At 41.1% G+C, this 19507-nt stretch overlaps 1 protein-coding gene across 1 annotated transcript; it reads left to right on the plus strand.

Annotated features, from left to right (window-relative positions):
• Nucleotides 1–721: 721 nt before the first annotated feature.
• On the plus strand, nt 722–15752 carry NNMT (nicotinamide N-methyltransferase). The gene is made up of 3 exons (XM_017523312.2): nt 722–1187; nt 2464–2671; nt 15279–15752. The coding sequence occupies exons 1-3, from the start codon at nt 1034–1036 to the stop codon at nt 15709–15711; spliced, it is 795 nt and encodes a 264-aa protein (XP_017378801.1). The 5' UTR covers nt 722–1033; the 3' UTR covers nt 15712–15752.
• Nucleotides 15753–19507: the final 3755 nt, after the last annotated feature.

The raw sequence follows: 19507 nt of genomic DNA on the forward strand, positions 1-19507 counted from the left end.
ATGGGCCACCTGGTGGTCTGGCCAGTGGCAGAAAGGCTGTAAATCAATTGCTCAGGATTCCTTCCTGAGGTGGGACACCCCGCAACATTGGTTATTTCCTAAGAAGGTAGTGGTGTGGGTTTTGTGATCGGTGGGAATGCATGAAAGAATGCTTTAGTGGGGAGTGAGCTGAAGCCAAGCCCCATCCCTACTCTGTCTCAAAATGAGTTCAGAAAAGGGGATTTAAAGAATTCTTAAAGGAAGTAAGGTTAACTTTGAAAGAACTGTCAGGATTTGGATTGACTGACAGGAGTGGAGAGGCTTAGGGAGGAGGGACTTGCCAGACACTGGGTCATGGCCGTGGCGGGTAAAGCTGCAGATACCTAGGGCAAGGATGGAGAGGGGCTCTGAGCATGAGGAGAGGATTTCAGGATGGTTGGCTGGACTAGACTTTACAGAAAGCCTTATCTAGATTTTTTAAATTACTCTTTCCAGGCTTCATCTGAGATTCCTTTAACCAACATTCCTTAGCCCTGAATACATTTCCTATCCTCATCTTTTCCCCCTTTTTTTCTTTCTTTTACTTGTTTAAACTATTGTTTGTGAGTCCTTTTCCTGGGGAAATCATGGCAAGAATGAGAAGAAAGATGGTGCTTGTTAGGAGATAGCCTGTCTCTGAATGTTGAGGTCCTATGCATTAAATATTTTCCTGGTGAGCCCAAGTGCTCCCTCTGGTCTACGCCCCTGGCAGGTGACCTTCACCCCTTGGCCAAGCATGGTATACAACTCATAGCCCTCCCTTTACCACATCCTCACCACTGTTGGCCTAGGCTCCATTTCCAGGAATTTCATCACTTCCCAGAATAGCCAGAACATTTGCTCTCTATTTCTCTGTTAGTGTTTAACCAAACATCTGTTCTAAAGGATGGGCTGAACTGATGGAAGGAAGACTGATAGCCTGAGACTCAGGAAGACAACTTCTGCAGGGTGACTCCCTGGCTTCTGGAGGAGAGAGAAAGAGGGCAGCAGTCCAGTGGCACAGAAGTGAGACACAATGGAATCAGGCTTCACCTCCAAGGACACTTACCTAAGCCATTTTAACCCTCGGGATTACCTAGAAAAATATTACAAGTTTGGGTCTAGGTACTCTGCAGAAAGCCAGATTCTTAAGCACCTTCTGAAAAATCTTTTCAAGATATTCTACCTAGGTAAGTGTGTTGTCCACATGTCTCCCCACTAATGTGAGTCATATAGACAGAGTCTCATGGCAGGACTGGGTTTTGTGTCAATCATTGTTGCTTCACAGCCCTTTTGACATCACCCATTTATTTAACTAGGACAAAAACTAATATTGGTATAGGGATTCCACCATTTACAAAGTGCTTTTGTATCCACTGTCTCACTTGGTCACGCAAAAGGACACCAGAGAGCCAGAGTGCTGTCCTGAGTGTACCTTGATTTGCTAGGCGGCTTTTAGCCTCAAAGGGCCACTTAAATGGAAATTCTAAAACAGTGCCTATTCTGATCCTAATTCAAGGGAATGCTGTGAATATGCATGGGATAAAGACCTTTCAATATAGGAAGAACCAGGTGCTTTTTGAAGAATGACATTATATAAAGTCAATTTTAAAAAAATTTACTTTCCTTGAAAATATTGCTTAATAGTTTTTACATTCCCTCTGTATTAGCTTTTCTGGATCTGGTGTTCAGTCTGTATACCAGATGTAGATCTTTTTTACCTTCTCCTAGACCTTAATATTCCTGGCAACATGCCTCCACCCTGGAAAAGATTTTTTTTTCTCTCTTTGACTTTTCATTTTATTAATGTTTGAGGTTTTATAAACTGACGGGCTTTAATTCCAGTGAGACATTTTTAGTGTTTTTGATATTTACATTTTCTTTGTCACTATGGTGTAAATTACAGGGATTTTTGAAACTTTTTTTTTAACGGAGATGTGGGTCTCATGCTGTTGCCCAGGCTGCCAGGCTGGTTGGAGTGCAGTGGTGTGATCACAGCTCATCACAGTCTCAAACTCCTGGACTCAAGGGATTCTTCTGCATCAGCCTCTTCGATAACTAGGACTTCAGGTGCACGCCACCATGCCCAGCTAATTTTTAGGTGTTTTTTTTTTTTTTTTTTTTTTTTTTTTTTTTTTTTTTTTTTTTTTTTTTTTTTTTTTTGTAGAGATGAGGTCTCTTTAGGTTTTTTGTAAAGGCCAGATGCTGTCCAGGCTTGTCTCATCCTCCAGGCCTCAGGTGATCTTCCTGTCGTGGCCTTCCACAGTGCTGGGACTATAGGCATGAACCATTGTGCCTGGCCTGGAAAAGATGTTTTAAAAACATATTTTGAGGGAAAAGTTGTGAACAGTAGTAGTCTGTCTTTGAGGATCGCCAGCACAATCCCAGGGAAGACAATATACATTTGACTCTGCCGACTGCCATGAGATGTGTGACCTCTCTTGTTTGTTCCTTCCTCTAACCCAGACGGTGTGAAGGGAGACCTGCTGATTGACATCGGCTCTGGCCCCACCATCTATCAGCTCCTCTCTGCTTGTGAATCCTTTAAGGAGATCATTGTCACTGACTACTCAGACCAGAACCTGCAGGAGCTGGAGAAATGGCTGAAGAAAGAGCCAGAGGCCTTCGACTGGTCCCCAGTGGTGACCTATGTGTGTGATCTTGAAGGAAACAGGTAGAGAAACTGGTGTCTACTTCTTGGCTTTCGAAGGTACCTGAGTGACAGTTGGCAAGCAACAGAAAGATAGGGACCAAAGAGAAATTCAAATGGAGAATGAGTGCTAAGGAGAGAGCGAGAGCAAGAGAGATGAGATAGGTCCATGTGTGTGCGTGTTTGTAAATTTGTGTATGTGCACGTGTGTGTATGCACCAGAATTACAGAAGACACAGGGAGAGGGATGAAGAAATGGACCCTGAGCAAAGAGGAGTAAACCCTAAAACTTTCCAGGACTGGGGACAAGAGCAGTGTTCAGTCAAGTACCTTGGGACCGAGGCTTAGGACAATAGCAAGTAAAAAGCTAACCAGCTTCTCACCAGCAGCTTTTGGACGTCAGGGCTTGTCCCTCGCCTCACTGCCGGTCCGATGTAGCCATCCAAGCCTATAGAGTTTGGCTGTGAGTGTGGCTAATGCTGACACCACCAGATACAACCAAAAGCTGACTAGGTTTTTAAACTGAGGTAGGCAATATAAAAAAAAAATTTGAAAAGAATTTATTAATCACCATCCGTAAAAGTAGACCTTATATGACAACTAATGGTCAAGATCTTACACTACCATATCTACAAGTAAATTTATGCAAATGAATCTCATTTTTTCATGTAAATTTTAATTTCTTCCAACATGGGAAATTTGCAATAGCCTATTAACCAGAGGTAGCCACGTCTGCGATTTTCCTCCTATATTCTGAAAATGTGAACTACATTGGATAATTTTGAATGTTACACCAAGGTTGCATAAACTGCTTGTTCATAAAATATTCTTTTTATGTATTGCTGGATGTGGTTTTCTAATATTCTGTTAAGAATTTTTGCATCAATATTTATGAGGGCTATTGAGCTATAATTTTCTTCTAATGTGTTTCACAAATTTTGATATTGGCATGATGCTGGAGTCATAAAATGAGTTGGGGGTGATTTCTCCTCTTCTGTTTTCTGAAAGAGGTTGAGTATTATTAGTATAATTTCCTTCTTAAACAATTGATAGCATTCACCAGTGAAGCCAGGTGAATTTGAAAGTTTTGTGTGAGAGGAGACTTTATTAAAAATAGTATTTCTTTAATGGTTACTTGGATTTTCTGTTCCTTCTTTTGTCTGTTTTGATAAGTGGTATTTTTCAAGAAGTTTGTCCTTTTCATCTTGGTTGTCAACTTTATTGGCATTTACGTTTTTACAATATCCTTTTAATACCTTGTTATGTCTGTAGGATCTGTAGTGATCACTCCTCTTTTATTCTTGATATTGGTAATTTGTCTTGTTTTCTTTCTTTTGTCTTGATCAACCTTGCTACAGATTGATCATTTTATTAAATGATCAATTTTATTAATCTTTTTCAAGAACCAACTTTTGGTTTTGTCCATTTTTCTCTATTGTCTGTCCATTTTCTATTTCATTGGTTTCTGCTGTTATTTTTGATAATTTTCTTTCTTTTACTGACTTTAATTTTAAGTCTTTTCTAGTTTCTTTTTTTCTAGCTTTCTAAAATTTCTTGTTTTTAATTTTTCTAGCTTCTTAAAGCTGGAAACTTGTATCATTTATTTCACATATCTCTTTCTTCTAATGTAGGCATTTAATGCCGCACATTTCCTTTAGCACTGTTTTAACTGCATCCCATGATTTTTGTATGTGGTATTTTTACTATTATCCAATTCAGCATACTGTCACATTTCCTTTGCCATTTCTTTTTTGACCATGAATTATTTAGAATTATATTTCTTAATTTCCAAAGTATTGGGATTTTTCTAGATATCTTATTGTTATTGCTTTCAAATTAAATTTTGTTGTCATGAGAGATTTATTTTGTGACTTTGCAAATGGTCTATCTCAGTGAATGTTCTATGTGCTTTCTACATTGAAAAGAGTGTGTATTGTTCAGTTGTAGGTGTAGCTCCTATAAATATCAATCAAGTCAGGTAGATTTGATAGTATTGTTCAAATTTTCTATAGCCTTACTGACTTTTTGTTTACTTTCTCTGTCAATTACTGAGAGAAAGGTGTTAATGTCTCAAACTATGATTGCTGATTTATCCTTTGCTCTCTATAATTTTGTCAATATTTGCTTTATGCATTTTGACATCTGTTTTTAGCTCTGTAATACACATTTTTAGGATTATGTCTTATTGATGAACTGACCATTTTACCATTGTAAATCCCTTTATTTCCAGTAATGCGTTTGTCTTGAAGTCTACTTTTTTTTTATATTAATATAGCTACATCAGCCTTCCTGTGCTTGGTGATTTGCATGGTGTGGTGGGCAGCATCTAAGATGGCCCCCAAAAATCCTTATGTCAGTATTCTCACTCTTGTTTAATCTCCTCCCCTAGAATATCCACTGGAATTAGTGATTCAATATTGACAAATTTGGTAGAATGCAGTATAGTGATGAGACATCAATTTTAATATTAAAAAGAACAATTCTGATATTAAATTAAAAACCACCACTACACACCTATTAGAATGGCCAGAATCCAGAAGACTGACAACACCAAATGCTGATGAGGCTGTGGAGAAACAGGAACCCTTATTTATTGTTTGTGGGAATTAAAAATGATGTAGCCACTTTGGAAGACACTTTGACTATTCCCTACAAAACCATTCAATCTAGGAGTTGCACTCCTTGATATGTACCCCAAAAAGTCAAAAGCCTATGTCCACACAAAAAGCTGCACATGGATGTTTATAGCAGCTATATTCACAATCACGAAAAATTGAAAGTAACCAAGACGTCCTTCAGTAAGTGAATGAAGAAATAAACCGTGGTACATTTAAACAATGAAATAATATTCAGTGCTAAAAAGAAATGAGCTATCAAGCCATGAAGGCATGGAGGAAATGTAAATACAATTACTAATTGAAAGAAGACAATCTTAAAAGGCTAACGTGTATGATTCTGACTATATGACATTCTGGAAAATGCAAAACAAGGGAAGCAGTAAAGAAGATCAGTGGTCACTAGGGGTCGGGGGAAGAAGGCATAAATAGGTGGAATACAGAGGATTTTTTAGGACAGTGAGACTCTTCTGTATGATACTATAAAGGTGGACACATGTTATACATTTGTCCATATCCATAGAATACACAATACCAAGAGTGAATCTTAATGCACACTATAGACTTTGGGTGATAATGGTATGCCAATATAGGCCTTCTGCTTGATTTTGCAGTGAACCTAATATTGCTGTAAAAAGTAAAATCAATTTTTAAACAACAACAGCTTTTTATTAGGTATTCTCTCTCTATCTCACTCTCTTGTCCTGGGGAGTGAGTTTGGAACCAAACTTCCCCAGTTGAACCACAAAAACAGTGAAATAAATGTTTGTCATTTTTAGCTGCTAAATTTTGGGAGTAATTTATCCTGCAGTGATATATAGCTAATATACATGATATATCTACATCTCTTTTTCTATCCTTCTGTTTTCAGACTATGTTCAGACTATGTTTTCTCTTTTTAATCCAGACTGACAATTTCTGCCACTAACTGGATTGTTTAGTCCATTTACATTTAATGTAATTGCTAATATTACAGGGTTGAGTTTAAATCTACCATCTTGGTACATGTTTTCTATCTGTCCCATCTGATTATTGCTCACCTGTGTCTTTCTTCCTGTTTCCCCTTGGTGAATGCAGTAATTTTTTAGTATTCCATTTAGTATAAGTGTACATATTTTTAGCATTTCTTTTTTATCTCCTCTATTAACCTCTTCTGTGTCTTGTGTGAGTTTGTGTGGTTTTTCTAGAAATTGCAATAGACATTCTTGACATATCTGTTGTCTCATGAACAACGTAAGATATTCCAACAGTGTAATTTCCTTAACCCACTTTCCTGGCCCTTATACTCTTGTCATATATTTTATTTCTATGTATAACACTATAATACATATATTGTTATTAGTTTTGGTTTAGTTAATAGTGCTTTTATTTATTTTTATTGTTTAATTTTGATTTTAAAAATTTACCATCTTCATTATGTTTAAGTGTACAGTTGAATAGTGTTAAGTATATTCACATAAGTTAGTACTGTGTTTTAAACAACGTATATAACAATATATATTAAACCTAGGAATTTTGGACTGAATGCTTGTATCCTTCCCTCCCAATTCTATGTTGAAATCCTAACCCCCTTTTGATGGTATTAAAAGGTCAGAGCTTTGGGAGGTAATTCGGTCGTGAAGGTGGAGACTTCATGAATGGAAGGAGTGCCCTTTTAAAAGGAACCCTTGGGCCGGTCAGGGTGGCTCACGCCTGTAATCCCAGCACTTTGGGAGGCCGAGGCGGGCGGATCAGGAGATCAAGAGATCCAGACCATCCTGGCCAACGTGGTGAAACCCCACCTCTACTAAAAAATACAAAAATTAGCTGGGCTTGGCGCGTGCCAGTAATCCCAGCTACTCGGGAGGCTGAGGCAGGAGAATCGCTTGAACCCGGGAGGCAGAAGTTGCAGTGAGCCGAGATTGCGCCATTGCACTCCAGCCTGGATGACAGAGCGAGGCTCCGTCTCAAAAAAAAAAAAGGAACCCCAGAGAGCTCCCTAGTGCTCCTTCTGCCATATAAAGATACAATGAGAGGTCAGCTGTCTGTGGTCCAGAAGAGCCCTCATCAGACCCCGACAGGCTGGCAGCCTAATCTCAGACTTACAGCCTTTAGAATTGTGGGAAATAATTTCTGTTGCTTATAAGCCACCCAGTCTATAGTATTCTGTTACAGGAGCCCAAACTAAGTAAGACTATATTATGTATATATGTAAGATCTTTTATATTTACACATATCTTTCTTGTCTAGTGTTTTTCATTCCTTTCCCAAGATGTATTCTGTTTGGCATCATTTTCCTTCACCCGAAGAACTTCTTTTAGTAATACTTATAATGTAGGTCTGCTGGATACAAATTCTCTTAACTTATCAAGTCAGGTAAAAAGTTAGTAATTGTTTTTCTCCCTGCTGACTTGAGGAATTTAACAATTTTTGATACCTAAAGTCCCCTGGCATCTGTCTGCCCAGTACTTATTATTGAAATCCGAGATTTTAAAATTCACATATTGTAATTTAAAGTATTATTCTCTTTCAAGATCAGTTTGGACATTTGCTTTGGGTTTGTAATCAAGTTTATAATTATTTACATATATTTTGTATTCATTTTATACAATTTTTCTAGACATTGAGTTTTTAATTTTGATTCATCTGTCAACTGAATAGATCATCAAATACTTTTTTTAAGGAAGAACACATAGTGACTTGTTTCCTAAGTCCATGCATATATGAGAATGGATTTTGTCACCGTTGCACTGAACAAAATCATAAAATTGTTTAAATATTGCCCCATTTTTTCTGACATGTAGTAAGAAGTAGAGAGAGCCTATTTTATTTTTTTGAGACAGGGTCTTGTTCTGTCACCCACACTGGAGTGCAGTGGTGAGATCTTACTGTGGCCTTGACCTCCTGGGCTCAGATGATCCTCCCACCTCAGCCTCCTGAGTAGCTGGGACTACAGGTGCACGCTGCCATGCCTGGCTAATTTTTTGTAGAGATGGGAGTTTTGCCCTGCTGCCCAGGCTGGTGAGACAGTCTATTTCCATATGCCATTTTACATTTTAATCTGTAAACCCCTTACTTAGAATTTTATGTTGGCTATAGCCTTGAAGGTGGAGACATATTCTTCAATATAAAAGTAATTTCACATACCTTCTTTTCTATTGACTATGTGATTCCACAGAATGAAAATTGATATTAACTAAAAAAAATTGCAGCTATGACAATTTGGATACTCTCTAAAATTATTAAGTAAATAAGGAAATTCCCAGGATTTGTAGACTCTCAGGGAAACTTTGTAAAAAAAAAAATAATAAGTCTTCAGTCATTGTTAGACAACACACCTTTCCAAAGTCCAAATCATCTGTCAAGAAGGCTTTTGAAACTTTGTTCTCACTTTCTCTATCCATCACAGGCCTTTCCATCTCATTCAAAAATAAACCCTTATAATCTAGCAGATAGTAAAAGCATTACATATCTCACACCTGAATCATCAGCTTGGAACAACGGGCTCTTGAGACACTGTCCCTTCCCAATCACTTTGTTGGAATGAGGAATTGTATTTTTGGCAGTAAACTTCTGTGTCTTACCCTTATCCTTGTGCTAGATCCTGTGGCTTTAACTATTTTGAGAATGATAGTGATCCTATGCAACTAATGCCTTTCCAGCATCTTGAAGCAGCGTTATCAGCCTACAACCTATTTCCTTCAAGACAATTTCTTCTTTATCTGAAGCTTTTTCTTGTGCTGAAGGCTGCCAAAGACATATGACTGTCTCTTGTCCTTCTACCTCTGCATTTAAATACCACTCATTCTAAATTAGCTGGCCATGGTGGTACACACCAGTATTCTCAGCTACTGGGGAGGCTGAGGAGAGAGGATCACTTGAGGCTGGGAGATTAAGGCTGCAGTGAGCTGTGGTCACATTCCAGACTGAGTGGCAGAGTGACACTCTGTCTTAAAAATAATAATATAATTCAATTAAAATAAATACCCCTCATTTTACAACTATCCAAAAAGTAGTAAGAAAGTCAAACATTAAGATACAACCACTCAAGCTTATACCATGGACAGAGGAAAATGAGTTCTTTCCTTAAGAAATTGTAGAAGCTGCATTAATTAACCTATGGTTCCTGGACCTCGGAATGCATAGCTTAGGTTGAAGTCCCTGGGCTAGCACTTTGGACAACACATGGGAGCTTTTAGAAATGCAGGATCTGAGTCCCCACTAGCTACTTACAGAATGAAAACCTTCAGTCTAAGATCTGTAAGTATGGAATGCACATTCCAGTTAGAGAAACATTGGTGTCTGGAGGAGGGCTTCCCTCCAGGTATGCCAGGGCACACACAGGTGGGTGGGAATCAGTTGCAGGTATGCTGTCCAGGCTATTTTCCTTGGCCCTCTGGACAGCTAGGTGGGGCCTGGAGTGGGTGGAGTGCCTCCTGGTCGCCTCTGTAGAGAACAGCTCCTCCTCTTAACCTCAGCGTACCTGACAGAAGAAAGCTTGAGTCCCTGTCCATTCTCTTAGGTAAATGCTCTCTGTGCAAAGACCTCCATATCTATTTACAAAGATGTTTGCATGTTGTCCAAAAATAGACACAAGTTGTGCCAAATGTGTTCCACAAACTAGTGAACCACATCTATTCCAAACATCTCTGGACTTTCACGGCTTGCAAAAGGATATTGATAGGCTTTTTCAAAACTAGGATCTTGATGGCCACGATGATTGTTTCAGTGATGGCTAGGAAACATTCCTGCCTTTACAAGGATGCCGCTCTTAAATAGGTGCTCTCGCCGCCTTATCTCCCTGGAAAAATTCACAGGGCAGGTTGAGAAACCTTCAGCTAGCCTTTCCTCAATTGTAAACGTTTCTTCTCACAGGCCTCAGAGCACCTTAAACTCAAGTGTGTCCAAAACAGAGCTACGATCTGGTCCAGATCTGCTTTATTTCTGGTATTCTTAGTTCCTTGAATGGCACCATCATATAATAAATTGGACAAGCCAGAACCTGGAAGTCAGTCTTGCCCTCTCCTCTGCCACGTTCCAAGTCTAACTTAACATCAAGTTCTTATTTTACTTCCTGACTTCCTGTCTAACCCATTTCTTCCCGTGTTTACCATCGCCTGGTCCCAGCTACCCCTGTCTCCCTCCTGAGTGGCCTCCCACCTGCATTCTTGCCCGTCTACTCAATTCTCTGCCCTGCAGCCCAAGTGACCCTCTCAAAATGTAAATCTAATTATGTCACTGTCCTCCTTAGTGCTTCCTAATGACTCTCCGAAGCTTTGGGAATGAAAAGCAAAATTCCTGTTGTGGTCCACAAAGCCCTGCCTAGTCTGGCGCCTGCCAACCTGTTTGCCCACAATCCAGCCACGTTGGCACCCTCCTCCTGTGCATCCTCCCTCCATGTGGCCTTTGCACTCGCGGTTTCCTCTTACTGGAATTTCCTCCCGCCCTCCCTGCTTCCTTCAGTCTGGTTAACTCCTACATATTTATCTTCTCTATCTCCGCTTGCCCGACTCCATTTTGGAGGAGCTTTCCCTGATTCTCTACGTCATGGGGAGCTCCCAACATCTCCCCATTAGTGCCACGCTCCTTTTCTTCCTCGCATTTGTCAGTTTTAATTTCCACTTCTGTGAGTGATCATTGGGTTAATGCTTTCTTCTACCACCCACCCGTCTGCAGTCTCCATGAGGTTAGAATCTGCTTCTCATTTGTTCATCCTCGTGTCCCCAGTTCCCAGCCCATTTCCTTCCACATAATAGAGGTTCAAAACGTATCTGGAAAATACATGAATACTTGCATTTTGCTTTTCAGACTCTTCCTCCTAGAATGTCATTCACCTGATTTGAGTGTGGGGCGTGGTCTGTATCAAAGGTGCACCAATGAGTACTCCTTGCCTGTGCAATTCTTAGTGACCTCCAAGCTTACTTAGCCTTGATTTCCTTGACCTGTTTTGATGGTTCTTTCTCAAGAGAGCCTGCAGGAACTTCTGAGAATGAGGTTTGGGGGATGTGAGAACAATGAAAAACAGCTTGTTCAGGAGATTCTGATCCACTGCCCGCCTTGCTGAGACAGGGCAAGAGGAACCGCCTTTAAATCTCAGGATAGTTCACCTGGAATGTGGGAAGACATTCTCAGAAAGGGTTCTTCCGGGAGCCCTCCTCCTTATCCTGTCTCCCCTCCCTCCCTCCTTCCCCACACCCCTCAGGCCTTTATAGATGCATATTTCCAGAGGACAGGGCTGCCTTTTTTTGCATATTGATTCATTTGAAAGGGTAGATTTTTAGAACTAAAGAAATGGCCACACCACTGTTAGCTTTCTGCGAAACAGCATAGCCCTTTCCCGGTGTGTGTTTATTACCTACCCCATGAGCTAAACATGAGGCAAAGTGGTAATTGGCTGGGTCTCTGCTGAGTCCACTTCCCTCTGGTGCCCTGAGGTGTATGCAGGATTTACACAGCTGCCTTGGCAACTTAATTCCCCAATGTTTGCTGTGTGTCCAAGGACAAGCAGGGATCTACCACACTGGGCGTTTCTAGCAAATTTCCCTCTCAACTTGGCACATTCTCTGTGAGCTTTGGAGACTTGACAGGGTGAATCACAGTTTGGGAACAATTTGCACCATCATCTGACTGGCAAGTTCTAGTTCTGTGGTAACTCAAGTGTTTCAAATAGCTTAATACACAATAGGGCGCAGAGATTCATTCTGCTTCTGATGTAATCAAACACACATTTCCACAACATTCCCAATATACAGGCTCATGCAGAAACACACCCCCAAAACACCATGTGGTCAGTACTCTACCTTTTGGTACACACTGTATTGTTATTCCTATATGAAGATAGCTTATTTCAGTTTTTCCGTTCTAGATTAATTTGTCTATTCAAATGCATGTTTCTCACACACTTCCACAGTGTCTTTTATTTTTTTATTGTTAAAGTGTTCTATCAAACCATCCATGTTGTATCAAGGCTGGGTGGTAGCTTTGTAACTAGTTTCCCACCTTTAGAATGACTGTCTGTTTTGTCCAGGACTGCAAGGGGGACTCAGAATATGGGATTTTTCAGTGCTAAAACTAGAAAAGTCTGAGACAAATCAGGAAAGAGTGGTCACCCTATTACCATTTCTAGCCTTGATAAAGGAGCAGGTAGACCCAATCCAGGATAATTTTTGTTTTCTATGTAGATAACAGTTTACTGGTTGATAGGAATTCCCTAAAATCAACACCTTGCTAAACTTATCTCTCTCTCTCTTTTAATATAACAGCTTATTGAGATATAACTCACATACCATGTAATTAATGTACCCATTTAAATGGTGAAAATCAGTGGCTTTTAGTAGACTTTCAGGGTTGCTCAACCTTCATCACAATCAATTTTACAACATTTTCATAATTCTCAAAAGAAACCCTGTACCATTAGCAGTCACTCTTATTTCTCCCCAAGCCCCTCAGCTACTGGCAACCACTGTTCTGCTGTCAGTCTCTGTAGCTTTGCCTTTTCTGGGCATTTCATATAAATGGAATCATACACGATGTGGCCTTTTGGTTCTGCCTTTTTTCATTTAGCATAGTGTCTTCAAGGTCCATCCATGTGGTAGCATGTGTCAGAATTTCATTTCTTTTTGTGGCCAAATAATATTCCATTGTATATGTATGCCACATTTTATTTACCTATTTAGAAGTTGACAGAGAGTTGTACTGTTCGCACCCTTTAGCTATTTATAAACATTCATTACAAGCTTTTGTGTGGATATATGTTTTCATTTCTCTTGGGTATACACCTAGACAGAATTCCTGGGTCATGTGGTAACTCTATATTTAATCTTTTAAGGAACTGCCAGACTGTTTTCCAAAGTAACTGGACTATTTTACATTGTCAGCAGCAGTGTATGTAGGTCTGGTTTCTGCATATTCTTGTAAACACTTGGTATTATCTGTTTGTTTGTTTTTTCATTATAGCCATCATAGTCATGTGAAGTGGTATCTCATGGTTTTGATTTGCCTTTCTCTGATGGTTGACAATGTTGAGCATCTTTTCATATGCTAATTGCTAAGCTTCTTAAATGGAAAATTATAGCAAGCATAAAGCATATTTGCAAAGAACTGATTATATGCACTAGGCTTAAGATTTTTAGTGAATATTTAAGATGCCCACGACTAGTTTCCACTCTCTCAAATCATTCTACTTGGAGATAAATCTTCAGGTTTTATTTATTTAAACCATTGACTTTTCCTCATGACCAAAAATGCTCCCAGTGAAAGTCTACCTCACTTTTTGGAAGGCGGGGCCATCTCTGCTGTCTCTGTCAAGTTTTGATGCCCAAGTGGGAGTCTGCCTTCTCCTGGAGTCTGCCTCAGATGGTGAAGTATGTGTTTCCTGATGGTGAGATGGCTCTGCTCCACAGTGCTTTGCTGGTTCACTCCTTCCAAGAGCTTAATAAGCAGGGGTCACTCCTACTCTTAATACTGTGGGGCCTGGGTCCTTAACACACTCCATGTTGCTTCCCTTTCTCACTTCTCTGATTTTCTGCTACTTCTTCCTCCTTTTTCTGCCCCTCTCTCCAGTTTCTCTTGTGCACTCTATTTAATTTTGATCATTTGTTTATTCCTTCTTTCCTCCTCTAACAAATTCAAATAGGATCCAAGCCACTCTATCCCATCTTCTCTTCTTGCCTTCTCTTCTTTCATTAACCGATTTTCTCTCAAGAAACACCATTGGGCCAGGTGTGGTGGTGGCTCATGCCTACGATTCCAGAAGTTTGAGAGTCTGAGGCAGGGGGATCACTTGAGGCCAGAAGTTTGAGACCAGCTTGGGCAACATAAGGAGACTCTGCCTCTATAAAACACAAAAAGCGGCCGGGTGCAGTGGCTCACACCTGTAATCCCAGCACTTTGGGAGGCCGAGGTGGGCAGATCACGAGGTCAAGAGATTGAGACCATCCTGGCCAACATGGTGAAACTCCATCTCTAATAAAAAATACAAAAATTAGCCAGGCGTGGTGGTGCGTGCCAGTAGTCCCAGCTACTTGGGAGGCAGAGGCAGGAGAATTAGAATTGCTTGAACCCAGGAGGCGGAGATTGCAGTGAGCCGAGATTGTGCCACTGCACTCCAGCCTGGCGACAAAGCGAGACTCTGTTGCAAAAAAACAAAAAACAAAAAACAAAAAACAAAAAAAAAGCTAGCCTGGCGTGGTGGGGCATGCCTGTAATCCCAGTCCTTTGGGAGGCTGAAGTGGGAGGATCCCTTGAGCACAGGGGTTTGAGGCTGCAGTGAGCTATGATGGTGCCAATGTACTCCATCCCATGCAACAGAACAAGAAGCTGTCTCTAGAAACAAAACGAAACAAAAAAACCCAAAACGTGCCATTGATTTGGCAAAAAAGGGCAGGTCTCCTGGAAGTCTACCAAAAATATGATCTCTGGCAGAAAACATACTTTCTGCAATCGTTTTTGGAATCTGAGAATGGCAAATGTAGCTTTCTTCTCTCCAGGAATGCCCTGTTCACAGCTGTGGGACAGCGATCAATAGTTCCTAAAAATGCCTGTGGAAGACCTCACCACTCTTATTGATCAGCAACTACTACAAAGATAATGTTTCAGCATTTGAAACCCTTTATTATTAATACTTGCTGTGTATGGTTCGAGTAGCCGCTACCTTATGATTTGGCAGAGAGGACAAGTATAATAACAAATAAATACTAATAAATGAGCAAGTATAACATAAGTGAGTACTATACTGTGCAGTAAAGGAAGAATAATTTCACAGAGGGAAGTCCACGGTAGAAGCAGGCTGCTAGGTAGTATTATTATCATTTTCACATATTATTCACTTTATAATGAGATTTCATGTAGCTCAAGGTGATATGGTCGCATTCAAATGCCAAAATGGACTCTCGGTTCTTCTTTCTCTCCTTTCCCGATAGAGGTGGCCTTAAGGAAACACCTCTGGGACAATACTGCCATTTTTAGCTTTGACTCAAGAGATCTGAGTTCCCCATGACTTCAGTAGAAAACAATGATTGTGGGTTTGTGTTTTTCAGAGTCAAGGGTCCAGAGAAGGAGAAAAGGTTGAGGCAGGCGGTCAAGCAGGTGCTGAAGTGTGACGTGACTCAGAGCCAGCCACTAGGGGCCGTCTCCCTACCCCTGGCTGACTGCCTGCTCAGCACGCTGTGCCTGGATGCTGCCTGCCCGGACCTTCCCACCTACTGCAGGGCGCTCAGGAACCTCAGCAGCCTACTGAAGCCAGGTGGCTTCCTGGTGATCGTGGATGCACTGAAGAGCAGCTACTACATGATTGGCGAGCAGAAGTTCTCCAGCCTCCCCCTGGGCCAGGAGGCAGTAGAGGCTGCTGTGAAAGAGGCTGGCTACAAGATTGAACAGTTTGAAGTGATCTCGCAAAGTTATTCTTCCACCATGGCCAACAATGAAGGACTTTTCTCCCTGGTGGGGAGGAAGCCGAGCAGATCCCCGTGATGCCTGTGATCTCAATTAAAGCAACTCCTTTGACCTGTCCAGCAGGCTTCAGTCCTTGATTCCAACTGCCAAGTCATGTGCTGAGAAGAGGCTCAGTGGTTGGGGTCCAATAGTTCATCTAGGGTGGGACTGGAGAAGTCAGTCAGTCTACAAACAATCCATTGACCACTTACTCGGTGCTGCACACAAATGTTGGTGCTATGGGTCCCAAAGATGAGCAATTGGTATTTCAGTCTTCGTTGCCTGTGTTTACAAAAGAAGACTTCACTTCCCTAAACATCTCGTTATGGGGGCTCAAGCCCATACCTGCCTACAGCGAAGTGTCTGCAGTTATTTACTACTGGTTTCCTAGAGGGTCTGCTGTCTCCTTTTCTCCCAGAAATGAATGGGCTTCTGCTATTCTTCAACTCTTGCCTTCTCTCTGGAGAGGCTACCAAACCCCAGCCTCTGCCGCTGTGGGGATAGCTGTTTGCTAGACTCCACTCTGGCCTCAGGGGCCCGAGAACAGCTGTCCAGCATTTCTGTTCATCCCAGCACTTCAATTTTTTTTTAAGCTACAAAGATCATTCCCTTTTCAAATTCAGACTCTGCCACTTATTAGCTGTTTCTCATTTGGCAAGTTATATAATCTTGCAGTGCCTCAGTTTCCTCATCTGTAAAATGAGATTAAAATGGTACTTTTTATTAAGAGAATTAAAGTGAATTGTGACCAGACGTGGTGGCTTGTACCTGTAATCCCAGCACTTTGGGAGGCTGAGGCTGGCAGTTTGCTTGAGCTCAGGAGTTTGAGACCAGCCTGGGGAACACACGAAACCCTGACTCTACTAAAAATACAAAAAACTTAGCCAAGCGTGGCAGCACATGCCTGTGGTCCCAGCTACTCAGGAGGCTGTGGCAGGAGGATGGTTTGAGCCCAGGAGGCGGAGGTTGCAATGAGCTGCGATCGTGCCACTGTGTTCCAGCCTGGGTGACAGAGTGAGACGCTCTCTCAAAAAATAAAACAAGAAATAAATAATAAATAGAATAAATTAAAGTGAATTGCTACATGTAAAGGACCTAGAATATTGCATGGCACTTAATAAACATTCAGTAAATATTAGTTATAATCATTATTATTATACGCATCATCCTTGATATTAGTTGCCAAAACGGCTGAAAAAAGGTAGCTTATTCTCCAAGCAGGAGAGAGGATTTCTGTTCTGGGCTGCAGGCACTGGACTCTGCACTGGCATTGCCTTTGAGATAAAACTCAGTATCTATACCACATGCCGTGAATTCCTTCTTGATTTAAGAAATATCTAGCAAACATTTATTTAGCACTCTCCAAGCATCTTTCTTTCATGCACCAGGCACAAGAATGAAAATGAAATGCCAGTGTCAACTGACTCAAGAGCCCTCGTCTTCATAGTCCCAGAAACACCCTAAGTGCCCCCAGGTCCTTCCAAGGGCAGTGGTGTACCTGCACCAGCAGTTCCCATCCAGAATCTCCCCTGTTCAGGCTCTCCTGCTCAGGCTGTGGTGCTGGGGGCCCTGAGCCCAGCCTGAGGATGCTGGAAAGAGGCCAACATGGCCTCTTTTGAGAAAGATACTGCCCATGCCTAACACTCTGCTTTAGATGCCTCAGAGCCATGCCGGTTTCCTCCCAGAGTGGTAAAAAACACTGTCCATTTATTCCAGGGATTGGTAAACTTTTCCTGTCAAGGCCCAGATAGTAAATATTTCTGGCTTTGTGGGTTATACAGTCAGTTGCAACTACTCAGCTCTGCAGCTGTAGCAGAGCAGCTATAGACAGTGCGTAAACAAATGTGCATGTTTGTGTGTCAATAACACTTTATTTATAAAAACAGATGGTTGGATAGACTAGGCCTGAGGGTTGTAGTTTGTAGATCCCTGATCTAGACCCTTAAGTAGCCTTGTTTGTGCCTGAAGTTTACAGATGATACCCTACTACTTATTTCTTTTCCTTTTTATTTTACTTTTTTGAGATGGAGTCTCTGGAGCCCAGGCTGGAGTACAGTGGTGCATTCTTGACTCACTGCAACCTCTGTGTTCCAGGTTCAAGTGATTCTCTCGTCTCAGCCTCCCAAGTAGCTGGGATTACAGACATGTGCCACCATGCCAAGCTAATTTTTGTATTTTGTATTTAAGCCATGTTGGCCAGGCTGGCCTCAAACTCCTGACCTCAAGTGATCTGTCCACCTTGGCCTCCCAAAGTGCTGGGATTACAGGCATGGACCACTGTGTCCAAATTTCAAATTACAACTTATGTTTGACTTACAATGTTTGGACTTTACGATGGTGCAAATGTTATATGCATTCAGCAGAAATTATACTTCAGATTTCAAATTTTGATCTTTTATTTTTATTGCTACAAAATTGGCTTTGTGTTTGATGACGTTGCCCAGTTTTCAGCTAATGAAAGTGTTCCGAGCATATTTAAGGTAGGCTAGGCTAAATTATGATGTTTTATATATTAGGTGAATTAAATTTATGTTGGACTTACGATATTTTCAACTATTGGTGGATTATTGGGATGTAAACTCATTGTCAGCCAAGGACCATCTGTATACATTTTCTTGTGAACAGTCTGATTCAGTTTCTACTTATAGAAGCTCAAGGCAAGTCCAACGGGCTGGAGAGAAAACAGGCAGAATATGGTTTCCTCTGTGTTCCATCCCTGCCCTGGCACTCTCTTTCTTGCTGAATCTCCCAATCAAAACTCCTCCTTCCTTTTCCAGTTCGAAGCATTCAATAGATACAAACAGAAACTCAGAAAACAAGGATGGTGGGGGATGGCAGATGAAGTGTTACCTACAATAATATTTCTCAAACTGCAAGTTGCCATTCACCAGTGTATCATAAAATCAGTTTGGTGCACCAAATCAACATTGAAAAAACTAATAGAGAATAAACTAGAAAATAGATAATAGCACTGCATGTGGTATATTATCGTGGGAAATTTCGTTTCCATTTTACAAACATGTCTTTCTATCTGCACACATGTGCATATTTGTTGCAGGATCATGATATAACACACATTTGTTATTCTAGGTTGTGATTCTTAAAACATTTGAAAGCCACTGGGCTGCTCTCCGGGCTCTGGGACTCGTCTCTGATAACCAACATTTTTCTTTCACACAGAAATGAAAGACATAGCCCCTGTTCTTAAAGAACTGCAAATCATGCCGAGAAATTGACACGGGGAGAAATTGACATGCAAACAGTTAAGATACAGGGAGACAAGGGCTTTGAGATGTGTAGGCGCAGGATGCTGAGGGGGAGGATGGCAAGAAAGGTGGCATTTGCTCTGGGCCTTGCAGACTGAATAGGGGCATGTTTGGCAACCGAGAGGAAAAGGGCAGTCTAGGGAACAACGTGTACAAAGACATGAAATGACTCCTCCTCCTGATAGCAGCCTCCTCACAGGTTTGTTCTCTGACTGAAGCTAGGACCTAAGTAAATATTTGGCTTCTAGTTTTTCATTTGCTTTCCTTGAAATCAAACAGACCGACCAAGTCATGAGCAAATAAGGACTAGGGTCATTCTGGTCCTAACTTGTAAATCTCTTTGACCACTGACCCAGCTCTGGTTTTTTAAGTTTGCACTTTCTGGGGAAATGTTCAACAGTCTCAATTTAAGCAAACCTTTGTGAGGCAGGAAGCTGCAAGTCTCTGTGTAACATCCCGGGGAAAGAGTGGGGAAAAGAAGGCTATTAAAAAGATCATTCACCCATTTGGTGTCATGCAGCTCAGTCTTCATAATTCCCATCATCTGGATATCAAAAGTAATAAAAGAT

Source organism: Cebus imitator, unplaced genomic scaffold (genome assembly GCF_001604975.1).
Source record: "Cebus imitator isolate Cc_AM_T3 unplaced genomic scaffold, Cebus_imitator-1.0 Scaffold28, whole genome shotgun sequence".
In the NCBI taxonomy this organism is placed as follows: domain Eukaryota; kingdom Metazoa; phylum Chordata; class Mammalia; order Primates; family Cebidae; genus Cebus; species Cebus imitator.

Excerpts from the sequence above, each read along its gene's own strand:
- NNMT (XM_017523312.2), top strand. The coding sequence starts at position 1,034 with ATGGAATCAGGCTTCACCTCCAAGGACACTTACCTAAGCCATTTTAAC. Across the intron at positions 1,188-2,463 it reads TTTCAAGATATTCTACCTAG|ACGGTGTGAAGGGAGACCTG; the intron begins GTAAGTGTGTTG and ends CCTCTAACCCAG. Across the intron at positions 2,672-15,278 it reads TGTGATCTTGAAGGAAACAG|AGTCAAGGGTCCAGAGAAGG; the intron begins GTAGAGAAACTG and ends TGTGTTTTTCAG.